Source organism: Copadichromis virginalis, linkage group LG14 (genome assembly GCF_057382275.1).
Source record: "Copadichromis virginalis isolate Kocher_CV1m ecotype Utaka linkage group LG14, C_Virginalis_male_GT1.1, whole genome shotgun sequence".
Lineage (NCBI taxonomy): Eukaryota > Metazoa > Chordata > Actinopteri > Cichliformes > Cichlidae > Copadichromis > Copadichromis virginalis.
Genome location: NC_140631.1, coordinates 8,648,476 through 8,674,855, shown reverse-complemented (window position 1 = coordinate 8,674,855; position 26,380 = coordinate 8,648,476). Strand labels below are relative to the sequence as shown.

The 26,380-nt window shown below is 40.5% G+C and overlaps 2 protein-coding genes across 7 annotated transcripts in view; both read left to right on the top strand.

The window, feature by feature from the left end:
• Positions 1-19: 19 nt before the first annotated feature.
• Positions 20-16,599, top strand: psmd2 (proteasome 26S subunit ubiquitin receptor, non-ATPase 2). The gene is made up of 21 exons (XM_085479195.1): positions 20-142; positions 1,343-1,399; positions 1,504-1,668; positions 4,134-4,255; positions 4,995-5,219; positions 5,341-5,499; positions 5,702-5,846; positions 8,945-9,005; positions 10,749-10,895; positions 11,039-11,145; positions 11,421-11,548; positions 11,654-11,741; positions 11,825-11,987; positions 12,150-12,251; positions 12,344-12,495; positions 12,608-12,691; positions 13,029-13,197; positions 14,945-15,039; positions 15,176-15,302; positions 15,422-15,540; positions 15,885-16,599. The coding sequence occupies exons 1-21, from the start codon at positions 20-22 to the stop codon at positions 16,065-16,067; spliced, it is 2,721 nt and encodes a 906-aa protein (XP_085335321.1). The 3' UTR covers positions 16,068-16,599.
• Positions 16,600-17,005: 406 nt separating this feature from the next.
• LOC146693364 (eukaryotic translation initiation factor 4 gamma 1-like) overlaps positions 17,006-26,380 on the top strand; it is a 37,694-nt gene continuing 28,319 nt past the window's right edge. For 4 of the 6 annotated variants that reach the window (XM_085479193.1, XM_085479192.1, XM_085479191.1 and 1 more), the window contains exons 1-4: positions 17,007-17,195; positions 24,466-24,517; positions 24,688-24,809; positions 25,485-25,568. In XM_085479193.1, coding sequence (XP_085335319.1) covers positions 24,735-24,809; positions 25,485-25,568 — 159 coding nt within the window. In that variant the 5' untranslated portion in view covers positions 17,007-17,195; positions 24,466-24,517; positions 24,688-24,734. Of the gene's footprint in view, positions 17,196-23,617; positions 23,790-24,465; positions 24,518-24,687; positions 24,810-25,484; positions 25,569-26,380 lie in introns of those variants that run through there. The other 2 variants (XM_085479187.1, XM_085479189.1) reach the window with 2 other exon arrangements.

Below are 26,380 nucleotides of genomic sequence, written 5' to 3'. Positions count from 1 at the left end.
AGTTCACAGAGCCACCACCATGGAGGAGGCAAAAAACAAAGAGAATAAGCAGCTCGAAAAGACTGATGAGAAGGACAAGGACAAGGAGAAGGCCCAGCAACCCTCGGGGAAGGATAAAGAGAAGAAAGAGGAGCAAGAATTGGTACATTTTGGCCTTTTGCTCATTCATTGAAATGTAATCGAGCCAGACGTGTTAATTTGCCTTAGTCACTGTCGCTTTGACAACATGGTCGAGCAGGCCAAAAGTTAGTGGGATTTAAGATAGTCTACCGAGCTTCAATTTACTGGACTGCAATTAATAAGCATATGAAATGTCACCAGTCTGACTTATTAGTACGTTGTGGGCCTTTAAAATGCTGCTAATAACCTCCGTTAGGTAATTTTAGCCTAGCCTACATCAGCCGGTATGCTAGCGTTAGCTTGCTACTTGTTATGTCCGCTGTCTTTGCTGGCATTAATGTAGCTCTGCTAGCATGTTCGGCTAGTACTGGAAGACGTACTGTATGACACAGCAGCTAACGTGAAGTCACAGAAACTCACGCAGCAAAATCCCATCTATTCTGCAATATCATATCTGAGAACTAATTAGATTGACTTTACATTTTACAGTTAGTGGAAAGCTAAGTGAAATCCAGTGCAAACGTGGACAGGCGAATTCTTATTCCGAATATTCAGCATCTTTATTTAGATAAGTTTGTGCAAACAAACAGAATTTGACTCTACTTAAATTTGCTTTCTTCATAGTTATAATGTACATACTACATGCTATTGGGTTTAACAAAAGTGTACAAATTAAAAATGCTGAAAAAATATATATAACTCGCAATTAAAGTATAGTATTATTAGTAAACCATATGTTACAGTAGCTTTAAAAGGCATACATTCATTGTTAGACAAATTCAGTAGACACATAATCATTATTATAAAGTAGAAAACCACATTCCTGTTCATATTTAAGCAATGCCTGGTGGTATGTAAATAGTAATACATACCTGCGCCACTGATGGGCTTGAATATTTATAAGATTTTATTAAGATTTAACAGAAAGAAATGTCATCTTGAGTTCTGCTTGGAAATCTGAATACAGGACTTTGAATTCAAGTATCTTGAATTCAGTGGAAGAAATCCCAACATTTTGGGATTTCCGAACTGAATGATTGAGCTTGCACCAAAACAAGCGGTTTATATAATACTCACTGACTGGCAACAGTTGACACTTATTAAGCAAATGTATTGTGTTGATATGCAACATCGGCAGTATTGAGAGGTCTTAAGGAGTCATGTTTTTTATTTTTACGGATTTGATTTATGACATTCTTATGTTGTCCTCATATTATTTCAGTCAGAAGAAGACAAGCAATTACAAGAGGATTTGGAGATGATGGTGGAGAGACTGAGTGTGAGTATTCACATTTCTCCAACTTCTTTGTGTGTTGAGGTATGAAACAAATTCCTACAAAGTAAAAATATTTTTGGGTTGTTGTTTTTTTTTCACATTTGCAGGAGGAAAACACAGCACTGTATCGTCCTGCATTAGAAGAACTGCGCAGACAGATTCGTTCCTCAACCACCTCCATGACCTCAGTACCTAAACCCCTGAAATTCCTGCGCCCACACTATGGCAAGCTCAAAGAAATCTATGAGGGCATGGCCCCTGGAGAGAACAAGGTGAGACTCTTGGCCACCTTATATATATATATATATATATATATATATATATATATATATATATATATATATATATATAAAATAAATGTGATGTGAGAGGAAGAAGGTTGACGCATTGCACGAGACCATTAAGAATTTTTAATGATATGTATGACAGTCCCCAAGGGGCAATTAAGATGCCTCCAATTTTGCAGTTGGTCTAATGTCCGTTACTAGTCACCAGGTCTCTCAATTCCCGTTGCAGTGCCACCTCCAAGATCTTATCCATATTCCATTCAGTAAACACAGTCTGAGTACTCACAGCCCTGCCGATCATGTCCGCCAGCCTTATGGGATTTTGAACAGCTGTAGCCGGTTCTTGTTCTTTGATAAGCCAGGTCCAAGCCAGCTCCAATCACACAGAACTTCCGAATTGGTAGATGTCGTTCAATGTCCTCCATCGAGAGTGTCACCAGACACACGACGCAACGTCCATCGAGTATCCGGCAGTAAATGTCTCCGCAGGACAATCGGGCTCTCCCAAGCCCCGGCTTCTCGGCAAGACTATACAAAAGACATGAGAAGCCAAGCAGGAAAGACAAGGGAGAGAGAGTGAGAAGGAGAAAAAGCAACGGCCTCCGTCAAGAGCCAAGAAAGAAAGGTGGTGGAGTGGTTAGCATGAGGGTTACAAGTTCAGCCTCCGCTGGGGCTTTTTGGATGACCTTTACTTGTTCTCACTGTACCTGTGTGGGTTTCCTCCGTGTTGTCCAGCTTCCTCCCACAGTTCAAAGACATGCATGACGGGTTATTTGGCCATGAATGTGAGGTAGACAAAGTACTTGGAAGTGTATAGAAATTAGGGCTGAACGATTATGGAAAATAATCTAATTGCGATTTTTTGCCCCAATATTGCGATTGCGATGCGATATGCGATTATTTTTTAAGGTCTTTGTCTTCTGTATTATTAAACAAAGACAAGCAATACATCATATAGTATGGCCAATACTATATTACATTAATTTTAAACTGTTCTTTCCTGGAAGACAGACCTCTGTTATGATGACATGAGGTGATGCATGAATTGATGACTGACATTTTTATTTAACTTCTTCAATCACAACAGTATATTTGAACATACACAATAGTTTATTTTTAGCTTACAAACATCTGAGCATAAAGTGCTGACAAGGAACCCTGGTGTAAACATTAAAATGAAAGTCAGTACAATGTGCAGATTGCAGAAATAAACAAATAAACAAAATCAGTGGCTTTACCACACTCAGTTTTTCGACATCTGTGAACTACTAGACAGTCATTCAATTAAAAAATAATATTAAATAAATAAAACTAATAAATAAAAAATACACACATCTTACTGATCTTTGCAGTCAGTAACATTACACATAAAGTGCAAACATAATAGCAATTGTATAAACACACACACAAACACGCCTTTAAAGTTTAAAGGCGTGAAATTGGACGGTCTAGCCTTCTGATTAGCTAATCAGAAGGCTAGTTCTGATTAGCGTCACCGCTGTCTCGGTGGAGTTTAATAAACTCGGCCGTCTGCTTCTTGCTATCTAAAATATAACCAGACACTGGCGTAAATTCTCGACTGTCTCATACTTCTGTTTAATAAGTTTTCTGTTTGACGTTTAGTCAGCTGTGTGAAAACCAAGGAGGAACCCACCCGGGGGATTAATAAAGTTTTATTTTATCTAATCTAATAACTTTAATCTCAGCCAAACCGATTTACTCACGAACAAACAAAACACTGAAAAAAGCCCAACAATAACATTTTTAGGTTGTCTAAGTGACTTATATATTACGTTTAACCTGAGCAGCGAAACTCCGCGGTGATCTGAAAATGATGTGCCGGGAGTTGTGCCGTTCTCGGCCGCATCAGTAACCCTCGAGCTCCCGGCTAGCTGTCGAGCTGGTGGGTAGCAGACGCCTCTGAAAACGTCGAAGCACTTTTGCAAATATGGGATATCTTGATAAACCGAGCAGATATTTGATGTTTACACAACTACTTTCTCGCCTGAAAATATGTTAAAAGTTTATTTTGTGACCCAGAAAGATTAGTATGAGTAATTTTAAAACTTAGTAGCGGCCGCCATTGCTGGAAACTGGAGTTTGGCTGGGCCGCGCTATGAATTCTGGGATATGGTAGTAATTTGGACAGCCTTCGGCGCGTCGCTGTGACGTAATCGGTCTACAAATGCGGCCTCAGGAGGATGCAGCCCATGAATTTGGACATGTCCAGAGTATAATCGCAGCCTTTGCGGTTAGAAAATTGCACTTGATCATGTCGCGATATTATCGCAAATGCGATATATCGTTCAGCCCTAATAGAAATGCTGTATGAATGTGTGATTAAAATGGAACGGTTAGTTAAAAGTGCTCAATTACATTGTGGGTCATTTGAAAAATATCCAACATTAGTATTGGGTTTAAACAGTGTGTGTTCATGTTTGTTGTTGCAGCGCTTCTGTGCTGATGTTGTATCAGTGCTCGCTATGACCATGAGCGGTGAGAGGGAGTGTTTGAAGTACCGCCTAGTGGGCTCCCAGGAAGAGCTGGCTTCCTGGGGACATGAATACGTCAGGTAAGACATGTTACAGTGGAGTGCTGCGAATGCCACAAGTTTTCTGCTGAGTAAAGGGCCCCGCTTTGGAATGATCTAACTGAGGAGTTCAGGTTTACATGTTTAGACATGTTGAAGTTTTCATAAAGGACTCTTAATTGGCTCTCTGTTCACTAAGGTTTTTTGGTTTGCTTACAGTGAGAGGAACAGCTGCTGTCAGCTCTAGAAATATACTTTCAGTTCACCCTGGTGTTCTTCAGCATAGTACTGCCTCTTTGCTGTCCACTATGTGTCAGTCAGAGATGAGCAGCCACAGCTCCACATATCTTTCACAATAATGTGCTTTTACTGTTCAACATTGACATTTTTTAACAGTAGAATTTGCAGCAGCTCTGTAGCTCCACTTTTTCACTGTCTCACTTTCTAGTAATTGAGAATGTTCCATGTAACCATCTGATTGCTAATGAAACTGAAACTTGTCACTTATTTGGAACTTTTTGAAAAGTGCAAAAGTCAGTACTAACCACTTCCCAAATTATTAGTTACTGATTTCTTTGGATTAGTGGTTGAGGTCTAATTAGTTGCATTTTAAGTTTGGTGTCTGCACCAAAAGTCTGATTTGATACTGAAAGGAATTCATACAAAAGCTTGACAGATATTGTGTTTTTCCTTCTGATGAATAAGTGGAAAACATTTTTATTTTCCTTTGCCTCATTTTTTGGTGAGTCTGTTTGGAGTCACTATTCTGTCTGTCTTTCAGACACCTTGCGGGTGAGGTGGCTAAAGAGTGGCAGGAGGTAGAGGAGAATGATAAGACCCAGCAGGAAACGCTTTTGAAACTAGTGAAGGAGATTGTGCCCTACAACATGGCCCACAATGCTGAGCACGAGGCATGTGACCTGCTGATGGAGATTGAGAGGCTGGACATGCTGGAGGACTATATTGATGAAAACGCATACGGCAAAGTCTGCCTCTACCTCACCAGGTGTGTTTGAGCTATTCTACACAAACCTTGTTTAGTTTAGCATGTTGTATAGTATAAATATGAATTAGTGATTTTTCACTGGAATATGAGCATCTCTTAACTTTGTGCTTCACTTCTTCAGCTGTGTGAGTTACGTTCCTGAGCCAGAGAACTCGGCACTGCTGAGATGTGCCTTGAACATCTTCAGGAAGTTCAACTGTTATCCAGAAGCCCTGCGCCTGGCCCTGATGCTCAATGATGTGGAGCTTGTCGAAAACATCTTCACATCCTGCAAAGACATGTAAGAACTTTAAAGTTCTGCCTTTAACTTTAAAGACCCAACATGATCATGTTGGTTCTCACAGGTGCAAAACTTACTGACACAATTTCTGAGTGTGCATATATATTTAACTCTATAAAGGTATATCAAAGTAATTTAGTCAGATATTAGTGGATAACGTGCATTAAACACAAACTCCTTGTAATTTTATTGTTTTATCCAGAGTCATCCAGAAACAGATGGCATTCATGTTGGGTCGTCATGGCATGTTCCTGGAGCTTAATGAGGATGTAGAGGACTATGAAGACCTGACTGAGATCATGTCAAATGTGCAGCTCAACAGCAACTTCTTGGCCCTGGCTAGAGAGGTAGGACAGGAGGTTATAAAGAAATGTATTTTAAGGTTTAAGAAATATATTGAGAATTGTTCAATAAGGGGTGGCATGGTGGTTAGCACTGTTGCCTCACAGGAAGAAGAGCCTGAGTTCAATTCCACCATCAGGCCAGGGTCTTTCTGTGTGGAGTTTGAATGCTCTCCCCGTGTTTGCGTACTCCCTGGGTACTCCAGCTTTATTTATAGTGGGGTTAACTCTGAATTGCCCTAGGTGTGAATGTGAGTGCGAATGGTTGTCTGTCTTTATGTGTTAGTCCTAAAACAGCTGGGATACACTCTGGCTCATAAGGTTGCATATACAGCTGTGGTCAGATGTTTGGAAACTGTGGGGAAAATAATTTTTTGATCACCTGGTGAATTTGTAAGCTTGCTCAGGTAGAAAGAAATGAACAATCTAGTATAGTTATGGTACTTTCATTTTAAAGGAGAGCGACAGCAAAAATGCCATTAAGTGAAATAAGTATTTGATCCCCAAGCAAGACATGACCTGTTGGCATTTACAGTGGCAATTTCTTGTAGTTGGTCTCCAGGTTTGCACATATCTCAGGAGGGAATTTGGCCCACTCCTCTTCAAGTTTCTTGTTTTCTTGACGAGCTTGTTAGTGAGCTTGTGTAGTTTTGGGCTGATCCACCACCTTTCTTCTGGTAAAACTCACCCATGAGGCAAGATCTTACGTGGAGCTCCAGACTGATGGTGATTGACAGTCTTTTTTTTTTTTCCATACCTGAATAATCGCTCAAACAGTTGTCACCTTCTTACCAAACTTGTTGCTGATGGTCTAGTAGTCCATTCCAGCCTGTTGCATGTCTACAATCTTGTTCCTGACATCCTTTGACAGCTTTTTGTTCTTGCCAATGGTGGTGGAGAGGCTGGAATGAAAGAAATAGATTCTGTGCTCAAGTGTGCTTTGTAGCAATAAAAGATAGATTGACTGTAATCTGTGTACCACATAGAAACACAGCTGATCTGTGAGACCCAGAATTCTGGTTGGATGGAGAGGATGAAATGCCTATATCACTCAGACATGCAGATCAATTTGTAACTTCAATGTAATGTGTTTTTGCTGGATTTTTTTTTGTTCATATTCAGTCTCTCTCCATTAGAATGAAACTGTCATAAAAATTCGATGAATGAATGAATAAAAAAAAAAAATCACCCCAAAAAATAAATTCACCTTGTGAAGCCAGTAATTTTTCTTTAAATCAATAAACATGCATGCTGTCATTCAACCCTGGAGAAACAGTTTGACGCAAAGTTCAAAATTATGAGTGACGTTCATCCTTATTATGAGTGACGGTAACTTCTGATCAAACTGTACAAATAAAACTTAAATGGCAACAAAAAGCTGCAATTTACAAGTCAAACATTGAGTGTTTTGATTGCCCAGTTTTCACATCATGACAGCTTATTTAGATCCATCCTATCATGTAACAACTTGTCGCCTGCGTTGCACAACACTTCAGTTATTAATAACAACTTTGAGGAAATGTTTTTCAAAGGTTTAGAAACAACGGTATGTAATGTGATGATATGGTCAGCTAGAGCTGGGCGATATATCGAGTTTTAAAAAAATATCGATATATTTTTATACGAGATATAAGATGTGACAATATCTTTTATATCGATATAGTCTATGTTACGTTAAAGCTATACTTGTGGAGCCGCAAGTTTGCCTCTCTTTCGTCCACTTTTGTCTTTACGCAACGTTACTCGGCCTCGCCCCTCCTTCACTGAATACAACTCCCCCTCCTCCCCCATCGCTTCACCTGCAGGAAGCGACAAGACGGACACGGCAAATCTCCGTTAATGAGTTACTGCGCATCGACCCGTGCGTGGGGCTGGACGCCGTCAACGTGTTAGCTAGCTAACCACGCTAACGAGCTAACCACGCTAACGCCATGCAGCCCAGAGGCGCTGCACAGCCTAAAATCCTTTCATTTTCTCAAAAGTTGACAGCGCGCCTTATGTATGAATTCTGGTTGTGCTTGATGGCTGCGAACCGATTTTATGTGGTACACAGCGCTCAGCAATCTGTCAAAAAATGTTTTAGTACGACTTTGGTAAGCTACGGAGCTGCACCGCTTGATGGACTGTCAGAGCATTACGGCTACCGAGGAGCCTCGCGGAGTGATACGTACTGTGCTTCAACGTAATATTACCCTACTGTGTATAAGGACCATAAATGGCACCTGTTAAGAGACGTGGTTACGAAGAGGATTTCAAACTCAATGCTGTCAGTCACAGAGTAGAAGTTGGGAACAGAGCAGCTGTGAAATCTGTCTTTGTTATTGTGCTCAGCGTCTTTTAGTTTACATTTTGACTGCACAATTGTGAGCTTTTTGTTATGCACAAAAACAACATTGTTTTCTTTTATTTATGGAGCATTATTATTTAATAAATGCTCATAATTTATTTTTGAGTAAATTTTATGTACATCTATGCTCTATGTTAATAAAAGTGCCTGTGTGACATCTGGGACACAGCTTTGACTAAGAACTCTCTTTTTGTTCTTACTTTATGGCTTTAAAAAAAAATAATCGAGATATATATCTTATATCGCCATCTAGGTAAAAAATATCGAGATATGAATTTTGGGTCATATCGCCCAGCCCTATGGTCAGCAACATCTAAACTTCCAGTATCCAAACCTTTTTGTGCCCAGTTTTTGATATCAAAATTCAGGTACCCAGAAAGGCCCCAATGTACCACCCTCCACATTAAAACTGTTTGTCTATACTATGTGGAATCAGTTATACAAACAGGAAACACAAGGTTTTTTGTAGAAAGGTTGTTGCTGAAGATTTAATTGAGATGAACTGTAGATAAATGTAATGCCAAAATTGTAAAAAGAGGATAAGAGGCAGAATAAATTTCCTCTGGAGTAGGTGACAAATAGATGGTGAAAGCACTGAATGAAAAGCCTAAAATGACTCTCATCACTGGCACTTTATGAATAATGGTCTATGATTCATAAAGGGAGATGGAGGATTATACCCTAAGCACAGCTTCACTCTCTAATGACTCAGTCCTTTTTACTTTTATTAATAACAAACTTGTCTTGTCTTCCCCAGTTGGATATCATGGAGCCCAAAGTACCAGATGACATCTACAAAACACACCTGGAAAACAACAGTGAGTACATGTGAAAAGGTTTACTGTTTCTATTCTGTTAGGTGGCATATCAATTTGAAGACTGATATACTCATTTTCATTCTTTAAAAAGAATGAAAAATAAGAAGATAACAAATAGGGCTGGGCCATATCATACCGTTCATGGTAATACCGGTATAATGTTGGGCAACAATAAGAAAATGAAATATCGCGATAGAATATGGGTAAAACGCGCATGCGCAGTGCCTTTGTTTTCATACGCACATGGCGGAAAAAGCATGGCGGCGACAGAGAATGAGAAGGACGAAAGCGGATTGTTGAATGAAACGCATGAACCAGAATTGGTTTGTAAAAATGCTGCAACTTCAGTGGTGTGGAACTGGTTTAGCTTTCGTCTATCAGATGCACATCAAAGCACTATTTTTGGTAGAGCATGCTAGCGGGCCGCCGTTATTACCTTGTTTTTTGGAAAATACGGCACACTTAAAATCAATCCTTTGATTTTTCTGAAAGCTGACAGTGCCCCTTATAATCCCGTGTGCCTTATGTATGAATTCTGGTTGTGTTTACTGACCTTGAAATGATTTTATGTCGTACACGGCGCTGGAAAATCTGTCAAATGCTTTAGTATGACTTTGCTAAGCTACGAACCCGCACCGCTTGATGGATTGTCAGAGCATTACGGCTATCGTAGGGAGGAGCCTCGCGGAGTGATACGTACTGTGCTTCAACATAATATTACCGTATTGTGTGTGTGTGTATAACCTCTTTTTAAGTTTTGTGGATATTATACATGGTTATGCTGAGGATATGTCGGCCAATTTCCACTGGAAATGCCTTTTGGTTAAACTGTCAGCAAGGAATTTGCATTTGCACTCTTGAATTTTTATATAACTTTATTGTACATAAAAAACAGCTGCTTGTTTAAGTGAAAATACATAGATGTTTGTTTGGTTTTTTTGCACTAATAAAGTTGTGGAGTTGTAAAGTATTTTGTCTAGTGTCAATTATATCGTCAGTTATATCGTTATCGCAAATTTTCAAATGTATATCGTGATAAATATTTTTGGTCATATCGCCCTGCTCTAGTAACAAATCTTCTGACATAAAAACTATATGACCCTTCAGTGATGAACTTCAGAATTTAAGTGGAAGGATCTATACTTGCAGAGTGATGACAGTACAGTAACAGGACCAGCCCTTGGCTTTTTGGCGTACAAGACATGATTAAATTTTAAACCCCTTTTCCCCTAATACTGAGTTGGCAACTCAACTCAGCTTGACTTGACTTAATTCGACTCAGTTTTTAGGGTTTTCCACTGGGTGGTGGTATCTAGTACCAGGTACCTTTTTTTTTTTTTTTTTTTTTTTTTTTTTTTTTTAGTAGCTCTTCACCTTGGGTTCCAAGCTGAGTTGAGCCGAAAAAACTCCAATCATGGGAGTGACGTCACTGGATGACTCACAAGAGTGACTACTTCACAAAAATCTCCATCAGAGCTGAAGTGGACCAGACAGAAAGCTGGATCCTCTTCTTTTTGAATGCAAAAGTGCTTCTCTCTCTCTCTGTTGCTCTCTTTGTATCTCTATATCTCTCTCTATCTGTCACTCTTGGCTCACTTTAAGAGGCCGGTGTTTGGTTCTTTAAATCCATTCACATCATTAAAGACAAAATGAGGTAGTTTGATACGATCTGTGTTTTGTGATTTACTGTTAAGTTGAGCTAAATGTACCCACGCTCCATCACCTTTGTGCTGTATGTGGCAGGGTTTGGAGGCAGTGGCTCCCAAGTGGACTCGGCCCGGATGAACTTGGCTTCTTCTTTTGTGAACGGCTTTGTGAATGCAGCCTTTGGACAAGATAAACTCCTCACAGATGATGGCAACAAGTGGCTGTACAAGAACAAGGACCACGGTATGAGAAAACACACGTAGCACACACAGCATATAAAGGTGGAGGGCTTCTGTGGCTATACTGGGTACTTTTCAATCTCACAATCATATATCTGTGAGCATTTCTGGCAGTCTTCAGCACATTTTATTTGCCGCTGTCTTCAGGCATGTTGAGCGCTGCAGCTTCCTTGGGTATGATCCTGCTGTGGGATGTAGATGGTGGTCTGACGCAGATTGACAAATACCTCTACTCTTCTGAAGACTACATCAAGGTATAGTTTGGATATATTTGAGAGGACACGTCAAACTTTTCCTTATATACAGATCAGTGTCCTGTTTTGACATTTGTAATGCATCTGTAGCACTGTTTTTATAGCAAGGCAGTTATATAAAGAACTCACTCTTCACTGACTTGGTTTTAACAATTAACTCTGTGAACAACATAAGTGATCCTCAGGCTTATTGTGAATTGGGAGAGGTATAAAGTGAAACTTTTTGGGGGTTTTTTGTTTGTTTTTTTCCTCATGCATCATCCTTGTCTGTGCAGTCTGGTGCCCTTCTGGCCTGTGGCATTGTAAACTCAGGTGTAAGGAATGAGTGTGATCCAGCTCTTGCCCTGCTGTCTGACTACGTCCTCCACAATAGTAACATCATGAGGATAGGAGCCATCTTTGGGTGAGGAGAATGCTTGTAGAAACCATCCATAGAGATATCTTGTCTTATATTCTTTGAATGTTAAGTAATCACATTATGTCCTGCTCCTTTTCTTCTTTTTTTCAGACTGGGTCTTGCTTATGCTGGCTCCAACAGAGAAGATGTCCTGTCTCTCCTTCTCCCTGTCATGGGAGACTCTAAATCCAGCATGGAGGTATGTCTTCACATTTTCTATATAGCTCCCTATTCTTAAGGAGGATCAGATTAGTATCATTTCTGTGTGTCTTAAATCCTCAGGTGGTTGGTGTGACGGCGCTGGCATGTGGTATGATCGCAGTAGGAACTTGTAATGGTGATGTGACCTCCACCATTGTCCAGACCATCATGGAGAAGAACGAACAGGAGTTGAAGGACACATATGCTCGCTGGCTGCCTTTGGGCTTGGGACTCAACCACCTGGGTATGCATTTGCGGAGAACACAGGAAAATAAAATGCACAATTTCTCAAAGTTTGACAACTTTTTCTGAATCATTTTGTGCTGAATAAAATCTTCTTATTGTAGTGGATAATTTCTTTCCTCCTGGTCAGCTGCTCTAACTGCTGTCATTTCATTGGCTTTAGGGAAAGGAGAGGCAATTGAGACGACTCTGGCAGCTCTGCAGGTTGTCCCTGAACCTTTCCGCAGTTTTGCCAATACGCTAGTGGATATTTGTGCATATGCAGGTTAGTCTTTTAGGCTTACCACACACCTACTGCAGACCTATGTACTGTGTTAGTTATATTTCACTGCTATAATTTCCTCCTCTTCTGTCCAGGATCTGGTAATGTGCTAAAGGTGCAACAGCTTCTCCACATCTGCAGTGAGCATTATGAAGCCAAGGAGAAGGAAAAAGAGGAGGACAAAGATAAGAAGGACAAGAAGGACAAAGACAAGAAGGAGACTGCTGCTGACATGGGCTCCCACCAAGTAAGGACAGACTTGTAGTCCTTATAATCATACATCAGTTCTTTTTATTTATCTGTTTTCCTAGATGGGTGGAAGGGGAATAAAACCTTGAATACTTTGTTTACTCCGTCAGGGTGTGGCTGTTCTTGGTATTGCCCTTATTGCCATGGGAGAGGAGATTGGCTCAGAGATGGCACTACGAACATTTGGACACCTGGTCAGTTACACTACTTTACTGGCAGTGAATCTTTTCAGTTTCATTGCTGAATGCTTTGTTACCTTATCTCACCATCTCTGTGAGAAAAATTCATGTTTTCTCAAAAATGAAGTCTGCACTGACTTCTGTTCTGCATTTGATTCTTCTCACTCACATCACTCCTCCTTTTATCCTGATTCTTGTTCTTATTCTTAAAGAGTTCCTTTCTGTCATTTGTATACAAGGGTGCAACAGCCTAAGTAGGCAATTCATATATTTAGAAACACAGTTTTTGTTCCTGTATATTCCTGATTTATGCTGTCATGAACTTTCATTTTCTTTCTTTGCATTTTATCAGCTGCGTTACGGTGAGCCCACCCTGAGGCGAGCGGTGCCCCTGGCCCTTGCGCTCATTTCTGTGTCTAACCCGCGTCTGAACATCTTGGACACCCTCAGCAAGTTTTCCCATGATGCTGACCCCGAGGTCTCCCACAACTCCATCTTTGCCATGGGCATGGTGGGCAGTGGTAAGTTTAGGAACAATATGAAATCATGAAAACTAACAATGGTTGCCATTATACAGTACTGTGCTAAACTATTGAGCCGCCCCTCATTTCTTGATATTTCGCTTCCAAAGAAACTTGTAATATTTTTAAATGATCTTGAGCAATAGTTCTCCAGCTTTCTGAAGAGTTTTCTTTGGCCATTGGCTGCTTTTTCACTCATTTTCTGTTCAGGCCTTGTACCTGACCATTTTCAGAGGAATGTTATTTTAATAACACCAATCCTAAATCTGATCCTAAATATTATCATCCTTAAATAATTTCTGGAAACTGGACAAGTGAAAGATAGTTTAAAAGCCTGCTATTTTTTGTTCTATCTACGGCAAATGAATAGTATCTGAAAATCATGTCCTTAACAAATAAGGGGAAAAAATCAGCAAAGAATTGATAGAGGAGCTGAGAGATACATCTGGCACCTCCACTTACTACGTCATCTGTGTCATTAGAAATGATCTCAGTGGAAGAGTAGCTATCAAAAAGCCTTTCTTAAGGGAAGAGAACAAGGAGAAAAGGCTGAGATATGCCAAATAACACAAGACCTGGACTTAAAAGTGGCAACAGGTCTGATCGAGGGATGAATCTAAATTTGAAGGTTTTGGTTCAAATTGTTAATGTGTACAGAAGAGGGCAGGAGAGAGGTACAGCTGTGAATATCCACAACCACCTATGAAACACAGTGGAGGCTCTGTCATGGTTGCTTCATTTCAGCCAGTGCTGATGGAGATATTGTCAAAATTGATGTAATTATGAACACTGAAAAGTACTGTCAGGTTTTTATCCACCATGCAATACCGACTACAAAGCATTTGATTGGAAACAGCATACATTTTCAGCATGACAATGATGCAAATCACACTGCTGATGCAGTAGCGGCATATCTGGATAGAAAAACACACTGTTAGTCATGGACTGGCCTCCCCAGAGCCTTAAAGAAGCCTGGAGAACATTTCCTGAGGACTACTTAAAGAAATTACAGAAAACTGCCTTGCCCTCAGCCTGCTTTGTTGTGCATTTTATTTTCATTTTACAATGAGACTCCTTTTACAAAATAAGCATCTTTTTGCATTAAGTAAGACTTGAAATTACTGACTGTCAAATTAGTCACCAAAAACCCAGTTTTGAAATGTTTACTGAGATCATAGATCAATTTAGAACTAGGATCTCTTCCTGTGCTGGCTATTTGTAAACAATGCTGCTGTGTCCAAGGGATTTTCCTAGTAGCTAATTTCCTAGTCAATTCAGTTATAAGTAGAATAATAAACTGGTCCAAAATGAACAAAAATACAGAAAGCAGTTAAAATTGAGTGCAGTTGAATTCATGCATTCAATTCATGGGATATCAAATATTTTCTTTTCAAGCCTTTCACCATATTATTCATAACAAACTTGTATTGTAAATCCAGCTAAAACGTGTGGCTCAATCTTTAACTACACTGCTACATCGTCATGTAGCAGTTAAAGATGTCCCAGCTTGCATAGAATGGTTCATTATCTTGCTCAGTACTGCAGAACCATGCTAATTGGTTAAGACGCTAATGTGCCAGCTATCCGAAAAACTAACTGGACTAAAGTTTCTCACTAAAATTTTCACAGAATGCTTGAAGGTATATGTTACTTAGTTGGCATTTTCAATGCCTCCTCAACTGAGAGTGCCACCGGTGTCAATGCCCTTTACAAGTTTAACAGCTCTTAATTTTTTCCATTTCCTCAGGCACAAATAATGCCCGACTGGCAGCCATGCTGCGGCAGCTGGCCCAATATCACGCCAAAGATCCCAATAATCTCTTCATGGTCCGACTGGCTCAGGTGTGTGGCAAAACAAAAGGAACCCTGTACAAGACTCAAATTAACTTTTGGAAAAGTGTGTGTTTGTGTGTACGTGCACGCCTTGCGTGTGTGTGTTAGAGTAATTATTGACTTTTTGCTGTGTTTGCCTCTGCAGGGTCTGACTCACCTGGGCAAAGGCACACTCACACTCTGTCCCTACCATAGCGACAGGCAGCTGATGAGTCAGGTTGCCGTGGCGGGACTGCTCACTGTGCTCGTCTCCTTCCTCGACGTCAAGAACAGTGAGTTAATTTTCTCCCACTCAGCTGCACACATCCATTATTAGTCAGTAATTTGAAAGTTTTTTTTGAACCGAGAGTCTCCTGTGCTAACATCCCCTCGTGTCTTGTGTGCATTACAGTAATCCTGGGAAAATCTCACTACATTCTCTATGGCCTGGTAGCAGCCATGCAGCCACGTATGTTGGTCACATTCGATGAGGAACTCCGACCGCTGCCTGTGTCTGTTAGAGTTGGACAGGTAAAGCCTGGGATAACTTATTTGAGACAATTAAAGTCTGCAGAGCTTATTGACTCTGTCTTTTCTCCCTAACACAAAGCACCACAGATAAAGTTTCAAACTGTGTTCAGAGAAAGATGAGATTACCTATCCTACTAACCCATGTAATTAATTCCCTCCTGAACAGGTTCTGCTGTCTTTTTTTTTCTCTGAGAGTTGCTGAAAGCAAGAAGAACTTTAACAGCTCTTTTCTTCAGAGAAAAATTTTTTTTTAAGAATAGAAGCGTGGTGGAGAATGGTATGTAATTTAATAGCCAAAAAATGGACATGGTTGTTTAACACAATTTTCTCTGACCTGTCTACAGGCTGTGGATGTTGTGGGCCAGGCAGGTAAGCCTAAGGCCATCACAGGTTTCCAGACTCACACCACGCCAGTGTTGCTGGCTCATGGAGAAAGGGCAGAGCTGGCCACAGAGGAGTACCTGCCCGTCACGCCCATACTGGAGGGCTTTGTCATCCTCCGCAAGAACCCTAACTATGAAACCTAGACTGCACCCGTCCTCACTGGCCTTTTCTCGTGTTTCTAAGGGTAGCCCTCCATGGCTCTTGGCAGTTGTTATAATTAGTTGTTCATTGCATGGCTGGAAAAGGGCTAGACAGGCCTGGCTTTCTTCATCTGTCGTCTGCAGCCCAGCTCTAGCAATCATTAAAAATGGATGGATAGGGTCTGGTTAATTGGACTGGTATGACACAGGGAGGGCATACTGGGACCTCATCCTCTCTACATAAAGATGGTTTCCTCATTGCTCCAATTTTGATCCATCTCTCCCACATGTACTGAACCAGCTGTTTGACTGACCTGAGGCCAGTTTATAAAGTGGGACCTGTTCAACATCAGCAAATGAATGACTAAAATCCTGCAAAATCCTCATCACATGTGTTTCCCCCGCCAACTGTTAAATTCATTTTAATAAAAGCATTTAAAAGTGTGTATTCAGCATCACGATTTTCTTTTTGGTTTTTGTTACAGTACTGTACAAGGTTGAATCAGTAATAAAAACGTCGACCAGTTTGTGAAAATGCTGTGACTGTGTTTTTTTTCTTTTTCTTTCATTAAGAAGCAAAATGTTTTATTTCTCTTGCTAAACCTATTCAATAATAATAATAATAATAATAATAATAATGGATTGCATTTATATAGCGCTTTTCAAGAACCTCAAAGCGCTGTACAATTCCACTATTCATTCACTCTCACACACTGGTGGAGGCAAGCTACAGTTGTAGCCACAGCTGCCCTGGGGCAGACTGACAGAAGCGAGGCTGCCATATCGCGCCATCGGCCCCTCTGGCCAACACCAGTTCAAGCAGATTATTATTTATAGTATTTATTCCATTTAAATGCCTTTCTTATTGCTATGTGATAATAAAAGAGTAGCCATGATAATAGTTTGAACCAAGTCAGAACGTCAGCCTACTATAGTCACTGAAAAAGCCAATGGATGCCTGTTACTCACAAGAAGAGTAGAGAAAACACTGGTGACTAAAGATTTTGCATTATTGTTCAGAACATGATCACTGGGAAACTTTCACGTGATGGGATTTTGCCGGAATTACTAGGTACCGGCTTCCGGGAAGACTTTCCGTCCGTCCGGCTCCGCGGACTCAAGGAGAGAAAGGTAACGCCACGATCCTCAGCTAAATTCTTTATTGAAACGTTTAATATCTGAGATAAATGTTACGTCTCTGTTCTATGGAGACTCTGGTGGGACGTTCAGACCTACCTTTCACATTTTAGTGGGGTGATTTGGCTGTGTCTTGTGACTTTGTTGAGTGCTTTCTGCTGGATGGTGTTCCTGCTGTGTTTTTAGGGATTAGCTAGCTAGCTGGTCGCTAGCATTCCATGCTAACGCGACGTGGGTGTTCTTTCTTCATTTTAGCTTGTCCGGCTAGCAAGCTAGCATTTCGATAGACAGCCAAGTTGCTTACATGCCCGTTTGATTCGGGGACACACATTATGTTATGTGTACTATATCATATAAGAAAAGTGATAGACAGACTGTCGTGTCACAGTGCTGTTGTTTCGCCGGTAAACGTAAATTCTCCTGCTAGCTATTGAACCGTTTGTAGGTTAGCTACAAAGTAGCCTACATAAGATACGTGAGCAGCGAAACCACTTTTGGCTGGTGAAGGCGTGTTTTGCCGAAGTGCCAAGCTCCCGACTGAAAGTATTAGAACTCCTTTACACCTTTTTGACTGCCCGGCTTTACATAAAGAGATCACTGGAATCATTTAATGTATGTATTATAACATGCATACTGAGAGCTTGATACCTGAAACCATGTGATGGTGATTGGTGCCGGGTTGGGCAAGCATGTAAAGCTGATTTAAAGATCTGGATGTATACATGGAGCAAGAGTCTTTTTCTTCATGAACAAAACAAATGCTACAACTCCAATTCCAGGAATGGAGAGAAATTGGACAGTGTGTTTTGGAGCCTGAGTGGTTGAGTAGATGGATCACTGTGCTTTTAACTTGTCAACTGCAGTGGGAAATAAGCCACACGAGAATCTGGGATTTCCTCTCGGCATCCCCTGTACTGCACCGGTGTAAGCGTAGGTAGGTTGTCAGAACTGAGCGAGATGTTTGGCTGCAAAGTGAAACTGAGGTGTCTGACTCATTCGGGTTAGTTACAGTATCCATCACTGTCACGACACCACTGGCATCACTGCCGCGCAGTTTATCCTCATATAGCTAAAGCTATAGCAGCTATTGAACCAGGAGCCACCTGCTCAGCTCGACCGGGTTAGTATTTCTCCTCCTTAGATCCGACCTGTGTCACGCTTGTCTTCATTGCTGCCTCCTCTGCACGTTGTTGGACGTCTATGCTTTGTGCCGTACGTGAAATAGATGGTTGTCATATGTGCTGTCGGCTGAGGTGTGGCTGGCGTGAAGCCGGCAGCTGGGCTGTGCGTCGCGCCAGTAGCAGGAGAAACCACGTGGTAGATCGAGGTTGGGCCTAGGAAAGTTAGCAGCATGGCTAACTGCATAACATGCAGCAGCGGGTTTGTATTTGCAGATGTTTAGGGCAGCTTCTATTGTGCGTGAATATGCGTTTACTGTAAATAACACGGGAATAGATGAATTTGCCGTGTGTTTGGCGCACGCGTAAACACTTGACACGCCCCTGTGTCAAAGCAAAAGTGTCTCACAGTTTGGACAGACCGTTGTCTTGACAAGCTTGGTGTAAATGTCTCTGCAGTATCTGTGTCATTCATATGTATACATACATACACACACACACACACACACACACATATATATATATGGTGGGGGGCAGTCAAACGCTGGTATTGGTGGTATGTTCACATTTAAACCTTTTGATGATCACTTCGTCTACTGCAGCAAACACGAGGCTGATGTTAAGGACTGCAACCATGTGACCTTATCTGGGAGTGTGGGTCCAAAATGGATGCTGTTTCTTATAGATGGCATACAGTCTATATAGCTAATACAGGCAGGTGTTTATTGTCTGTCTTGTCTCTATCAGTGAACATTCATATTTGATATGCAGTGGTTTCAGACAAGCTTTATTTGGAGGAAATGAATAAAACTCACAGCAGACAAACACATGGAGCCAGCTACTCACAGTTTGCCGAACATAAGGATACTGCCGAGCATCCTGTTGTGAAATTTGAAAGCCTGGAGACTGGGCATGTGTGGGTTTTGGCAGAATGTTACCAGAGGAACATGGGGACAGGACCGAGAAGGGGAGGGAGGAGACAGGCTGTGCTGGCGTGATGCTGTGTCACTGCAGCTACGTTCTAATTGTATGTTCATCATTGTCAGAGTGGGATGCCTGCTTGTCACAGACTGTTGATGCTCAAATGGGATGATTATTGGTCAGTGTCAACAGCGGAGTACAGACTGTAAAGTATTGTTTTGTTTGTTTCATCCATACTGTTTAATTCACTCCACTTCAGAAAAAAAAATGTCAGAGGAATTATTAACCAGGCTGAGAAAACAGTGACTTGAATGGAAATTTATAATGTCTAATAAGATAAACTTGAAAAGTATGAGCAGGGTTAGGGCTTCAACAAAAAAAAGGAAGTGTAATAGTAAAAAGAGCGACGAGTAAGATTGAGGTGGTTTGGACATGTGTGCATGAGGGATAGTGGATATACTGCACAAAGGATGTAGAATACAGAGCTGCCTGGCAGGAGGAAAAGAGGAAGATCTCAAAGGAGGATGGATGTAGTGGAAGAGGACCTGTTGCTGGTCAGTGTGACGCATAGGGTAAGATGGAGGCAGATGATCTGCTGTGGCGACCCTTGAAAGGAGAAGCAGAAACAAGATGATGGTAAAAAGCTGTGAGCTTTCAATGGGGATTGTATAAATCAAGTTGTATTGAGCAGATTTGTGGAAAATGTGGTAATGCAGCTTTTCCTGTGGCTCCTAATCAAAAACGGTATTTAAAAAAAAAAAAAACGGATGCAACTTCCTGGTCTGAAATGAAGCCAGTATGGAAGTGGTCTAAATCCACTTCCATACTTTGTGTGGCCTTTCTAATGGCCAACACAGTGTGACTCCCATGTTTACGAAAGGGTCCATTTGTAGAGAATTGTTTGTGAAAACAGCCCTTTGCTTCCTTGCTCTATGACCTCTTTAAAGGCTTTCCTGTCAGTCACCATTTTATCAAATACAGAATTATGTTAATTTTATAAATTATGATTCTCATTAGAAAAACAGCAGTAGCTTGTAATAAAGCATTAGGCAATGAGTGTGCAGTGTCCTTTGGTTTCCCGGTCAGGGGACCAGCATGGTTGTGGTTTGGTCGTTTGCTGTGGCTGCATCTATCTCAACTCAGTCCTGAGGCTTTTCTAAATATATAAGCCTCTGCTTTGAGTGTTTCTCTTGTAAATGCCCCAACTTTATGTAAGTGCTATTTTAAATCTGTGGACTATCTCTGGGAGAAGCAGCACAGTACAGGAGGAAATCTGACAGAGTTTATTTCCTGTTACCTTTCTGCTTAGGTCAGTGAACTTGAATATTGACCTAATTTCTTTTAAGTGTGTTGGTCCTGTCTATAAATGACAGAACAAAAACACAACTTTGCAAAATAAGCATGTTGTTGTCTTTGCATACTGAATTAAAACTATAGTCGTCGAGCATTAAAGTGATCCAGCGAAGCCTACCACTGCTGGAGCTTTCTGAACTGCGTTATCACAACAGACTACACAGTCACTCACTGTGACAGGTACAAACGTCAGGCCAATAAAATGTGTACAAAAGTTAAGTTACTAAGGTCATGTGCATTTGCAAATAGGCTTTGTGCAAAAGCCTGAGAGACGAGTGGTTTAGTTTATAGTATTTGCAGGCATGAAAAAGTGACTTGCATTCTTGTATCTTTGATTGTTTTTTCCACCGCTGTCTCCCCCAGGCAGGAAAGTTTGTCTAGTTCTAAGTGCAGAGGTGGGTTTTTTTTCGGGGTGGGGGGGGCGGGGTTGGTTTTTTTTATAGGTTCAGTAAACAGTTGATTTACAGTAATGTCTCTCTGGGTAAAGGGAGTCTAAATCATGTGTGTTCAAACACAGACAGTGGTTACGCCCTTTATAGGAGACATGACAGCCAACTTCACTAGCAGCAAACTTTGGTTACCGACAGCAGAAGCTTACGTAACCGTTGAAGGAGCATGTTTCCCTGTCAGTTGTGCCGGCTAAATTTCCACAGTGCTGCATGTCAGAGAAGCTCAAATGACTGGCCTGTGTGTTATAAGGGGATGGGGTGGGGTTCAGTGGCGGTGTGGATGACTTTCCTCTGCCCCCCACCCCCACCCAAAAACAAAAAACCCACATTCCTGCAAGAAAGGTCGACCACTGGGATCTTTGCTTGTACAGTAGGCTATTCCCGGGTTTATTTTTGGTGCTTCAGATTTTAATATGTGAACACTAATTTCAGCAATTCATTACTGGATTATATACAATTTTAAGACATGCTGCTGAGCTCACTTGACTGATGTCAGTGGACAGAAAGTGAGTCTGTTATAAACAGTGCAGTTTGTGTTTGCTGCTTGATTGGATCTTCTAAGTATCTACATATCCTTCCCTCTATCACATAACCCTTATCTGAAAGAAAACAAAGATATGAAGTTAAACTGCCGGTGGTAATTCAACATAATTAAAGAATTACATGTGCTGGTAGCAGCTGCTATGCTGTTAAAATCTGAATTTTATCATGCTACTGTTGCATACCCAGTGTATGAGACTTTCATGTGTTGTAACAGTTTTGAAGCCACGATTCAAACTGCAATATAGACCATATTTCCCCCATGGAGATCTTATTGCCTACTTAAAATAGGATAGTCTGGTAAAAGCTATAATGTTATATTGTTAAGGAAATGGAGGACCAGAAATGCATCCAAATAATGGAATTTATTTTCTTCATGGTCATCTGATAAAGCTTGTTATTCGTTTTTCATGCAAAACGCAGAGGTATGAAGCGAGCTGTAGATTTGGAGAATGGCTATTTTCCTAGTCGTGTAATCTGTGTCTTTGTGCTTGTTGGTATAGACAGATAATGTCTGAACTGCTGTGAAAAATGTTCCTTGGAGTCTTGGAGTTGGATAATGTGGTTTACGACATTATCTGCAGATGCTCTTTCTGACATGGTGCATGCAGTGATAGTATTAGACATGATGTTGGCAGAGTGTGTCAGGAAACGGGGCCGCTTGCTCACTATGATCTTACCAGACTTTTACCTGGACATTCCTCACAACATCACAGTCTGAAATCAAATAGATCTTATACTGGAGAGATTTTGCCCTCTCACTCACACCTTTGTCTGGGGATGTGCTGAAAAGTTGAGGGCTGCTGCACATGTGTGAAAACGGCTTCAGTGTGATGCAAAATGACTGGAGTAGGTAGCTTTTTAGTCTTAGGCTCTCTTTTAGCCCTGAGATTGTTTACTTAGCATTTGGTTCAAGCCAGCCCAGCTAAGCCTAACAGTCTTTCTATGGATGAGCCTGTGAACTGCCACCTATCTCCCTCCTGCATTCTTTCCTCACTTATATTGCTGCCTTCCTTAAAGCTCTGTAGCTCCACTATGGTGTGAATAGTTCAATCAATGTCAGGGATTTCACCTGCCTGTATAGAAATCCTCTTTGTTGAAATTGATTAGATTTTTGTCCCCTTGCATTTATGTATTGTTATAGTCATAGAAACAGTGGTGATAAATAAAATTTGAATTTGAATTTGGATAACAACTATTTCTGTAGCATGATTTCCTCTTTGAAAAAACAAACAAACATCCGGAATCATCATGACTCAGGCTTTTTATTCTGCTGCCTCAGAGTGTGAGTACTTCTGTATGTGTATCAGTAAAAAGAGCGTGTGTGTGTGTGTCAGCGACAGTGATAGCGATAATGTAGTGTTTGGGCTATGAATACCAGATGCGTTTATTATTAGTGAAGACTATAAGCTAGGGAGAAATCTTACTATGTATCTTACTATGTATGACATACGGAGATGACCATTTAGTCAGCAGGGTGACTGTTTTGTTTGAGTGTATCATCATGTGGTGATCAGACTAAATGGAGAGCACATTTCAGAGACTGAGCAGTTGGAACAATAGACAATGGCAATCTGTTGTTGTACACAGAATTGTTCTGGTAGGTGTGAGCTGATTCATGCTCCCTGAATTTTAAAACAGTTCAACTTTGGTTAGCAGTATTGATCTAATACAGTAGATAGGTGTCAGTGCTGATAGTGATAGTGGCGTCACTAAATGACCACTGTACAAATCTGCAAAAGTGTTTCTTTGTCATTAATATAAACTTATTCATTTGAAGAGTTTCTCCACTTATTTAGGATGCACCCAATCAATACCCCCCCCCCCCCCCCTTTGTTTTTCCTTCACAAATATTCTGCTGCTTTATCAGTATTGGGGATTCAGACAACTCACAAATACGTTTTGGGTTTTGTTTTTTGTTTTTTTGGTCCACAAAACAAACCTCACAGCTGGAAGCCCAATAGGGCTGTTGGGAGTCCATAGCGACAGGTTAGACGACTGCCGCTGGGGGGCGGGGGTGGGAAATTAGCATATTTTAACAGGGAACAGCACACGCCATTGGTTGAATTTTTCATGCTTACTACGTAAAGACTGCTGTTGTTGATAGCAGACAGTCTGGCAGTTTATTTCTCACTCCTAGCATGTTATCTTAAACATATGCAGTGTCTAAGGTACTTACTACACGGATGTCCGCGGAACTGTTCAAGGTAAAACTGTAGTGGGTCATTGCATTTACCTGTGTTTCTAATTGTTGTAACTGTCAAGCTTATCATTATATGCGTATTTAATGCTAATACTAAAGAGGAGCTAGCTAAAACGATATATTAGCGTACTTAGCGGTTGTTCAGTGGGGTTAATTTATCTTGCAACACAATGAGGTATAACACTTCAGGTTTAATGTAAACGAGTGCTCAAATTCAATTTATTGGCTATTGTTTTTCAATTATTATTTTTAATTTTACAGTCAAGTTTTACATAGCACTATGATTGAAATGTAACATGTTTCAAGTCAGAAAGCTATTGAACTATTTTCACATTCAGAAAACGTGTGCTATTAAACAGAACGTGCATGGAGGACAATGTTAGCTGGCTAGCTTTTAAAGTTAAAAACGGCTTCAGTGCTTTGTTAGCTTTATGTTTCTTTGTCTTTATCTTTGAGTATATCAGCCTTTGTACTTAAACCAAAACAAGAGATGTTTCATTGCAAATGTGCTGGTGGTGATAAATACTTTATAATTCAGTGTGGAATTGGATATTGTAGACTTTATATATTTTTCCAGCCTGTTTGTAATGCAGCTGTTTAAAAAGTAGTGGCTGTAAAGTTTAAAATGTGATTCAAGCTGATCATTGTAAACAAGGTTTTTCTTTCTCTTTGACTTTTAGGGGAAAAAAATACCCAGCGTAACGACACTTGGACCTTAAAGGATTTATAAATGTAAGTCTAGTGAAGGCTCTCACTTTTTTATGTAAGACTTCAGGTAAACTGCAACTGCTATCCACTTTAATACACTATGTAATCCACAGTGTTACCATTGTGACCTTTGAAATGGCAGGTAATATAATTACCAAAGACCAGTTTGACCCTTTGGTCATTTCTTTTTTCAGACTTGTACACAGGTCCACATCTGCCTCCCCATGCAGAGCTCCATGAAATGAATAAAGCACCACAGCCTATAACGGGACCCCCATCCACTCCCCACCCTGCCCCTTCCCCCGGCCTTTCACAGGTAAGATGCCACGCTACTTAACTCTGCATATTGGCTCTACAAGGGTGTGGTTTTCTTTCTCACTGTGTATTCTCAAAGAGACAGGGCAGTCGTTCAAGTGCTTTGTGAAGATAATGAAAAGTAGATCACTCAACAATAGAGGTTCTCTGATAGAGGACAGCTGCAGCAGACGCAAGTCTTGTGTTTTTTGACAATACTGTGGAAAGTCCCACAGCAGTTGATGTCCTCCATAGTAATTAACTGGAACGATGTCTATGACTGTCTTTTTCAGATCATGCTAACCTCTAACATGGCTTAAACTTGAATATTATAAATGGGCTCCAGTTGGAGTCGAGCCACAGATTCATAAACACACTATGAGCTTATTATTATTATCTTGCCATCATATTGTCAGGGGCCAGAATAGCCTGCGGCATTTTTGTAACTATCCAGCTAAACACTGTTATTTTTAATTGTGATTTTATTTATTTTGGTGTTTGTGTGTTTTTTACTTTGTCTCAAAAATAGCTATAAAGTACTTACTTGCCAGTTGTCTACACCCCATAAACATAAATCGGAAAAGATGTCTGTAATATAAACAGTAAAGCCTTTACACGGTTGTGGGACTCTACGGCCTCACCTTTTTGGCTCTCTTAAAGCTCTTTTGCTGTTGTTCTCACTTCCTGTCTTCTGCAGCCCTCATTCCCCCCTGGGCAGCCCCCGTCTGTAGTGTTTGCCACCCAACCTCCACAAATGAACCCAACACCACAACCCCGACAGGTAGGCCTGCTCACTCCTCAGAAACGACTGTTCTATCAGGGAACATATTATCTAGTCAGAAGCATGACAATTTACAAATTGGATTCATTGCTTTCCACACAAGTTCATTTTTGTGGTGCAATGCAAATATTTTTGTTTATTTCTAACTTGCATCTGATCAGTCCAGACAAACCACGCAGGGTAAAAATGCTATTGTGCAGTTTTGCAAAACTTCTACTCACTGGCACTATCCTAAACGTATAGGGTTCTTAGAATTAGGGCTGAACGATTATGGAAAATAATCTAATTGCGATTTTTTTGCCCCAATATTGCGATTGCGATGCGATATGCGATTATTTTTTAAGGTCTTTGTCTTCTGTATTATTAAACAAAGACAAGCAATACATCATATAGTATGGCCAATACTATATTACATTAATTTTAAACTGTTCTTTCCTGGAAGACAGACCTCTGTTATGATGACATGAGGTGATGCATGAATTGATGACTGACATTTTTATTTAACTTCTTCAATCACAACAGTATATTTGAACATACACAATAGTTTATTTTTAGCTTACAAACATCTGAGCATAAAGTGCTGACAAGGAACCCTGGTGTAAACATTAAAATGAAAGTCAGTACAATGTGCAGATTGCAGAAATATACATAAAAAAAATCAGTGGCTTTACCACACTCAGTTTTTCGACATCTGTGAACTACTAGACAGTCATTCAATTAAAAAATAATATTAAATAAATAAAACTAATAAATAAAAAATACACACATCTTACTGATCTCTGCAGTCAGTAACATTACACATAAAGTGCAAA

Excerpts from the sequence above, each read along its gene's own strand:
- psmd2 (XM_085479195.1), top strand. The coding sequence starts at position 20 with ATGGAGGAGGCAAAAAACAAAGAGAATAAGCAGCTCGAAAAGACTGAT. Across the intron at positions 143-1,342 it reads AGAAAGAGGAGCAAGAATTG|TCAGAAGAAGACAAGCAATT; the intron begins GTACATTTTGGC and ends ATATTATTTCAG. Across the intron at positions 11,549-11,653 it reads AGGATAGGAGCCATCTTTGG|ACTGGGTCTTGCTTATGCTG; the intron begins GTGAGGAGAATG and ends TCTTTTTTTCAG.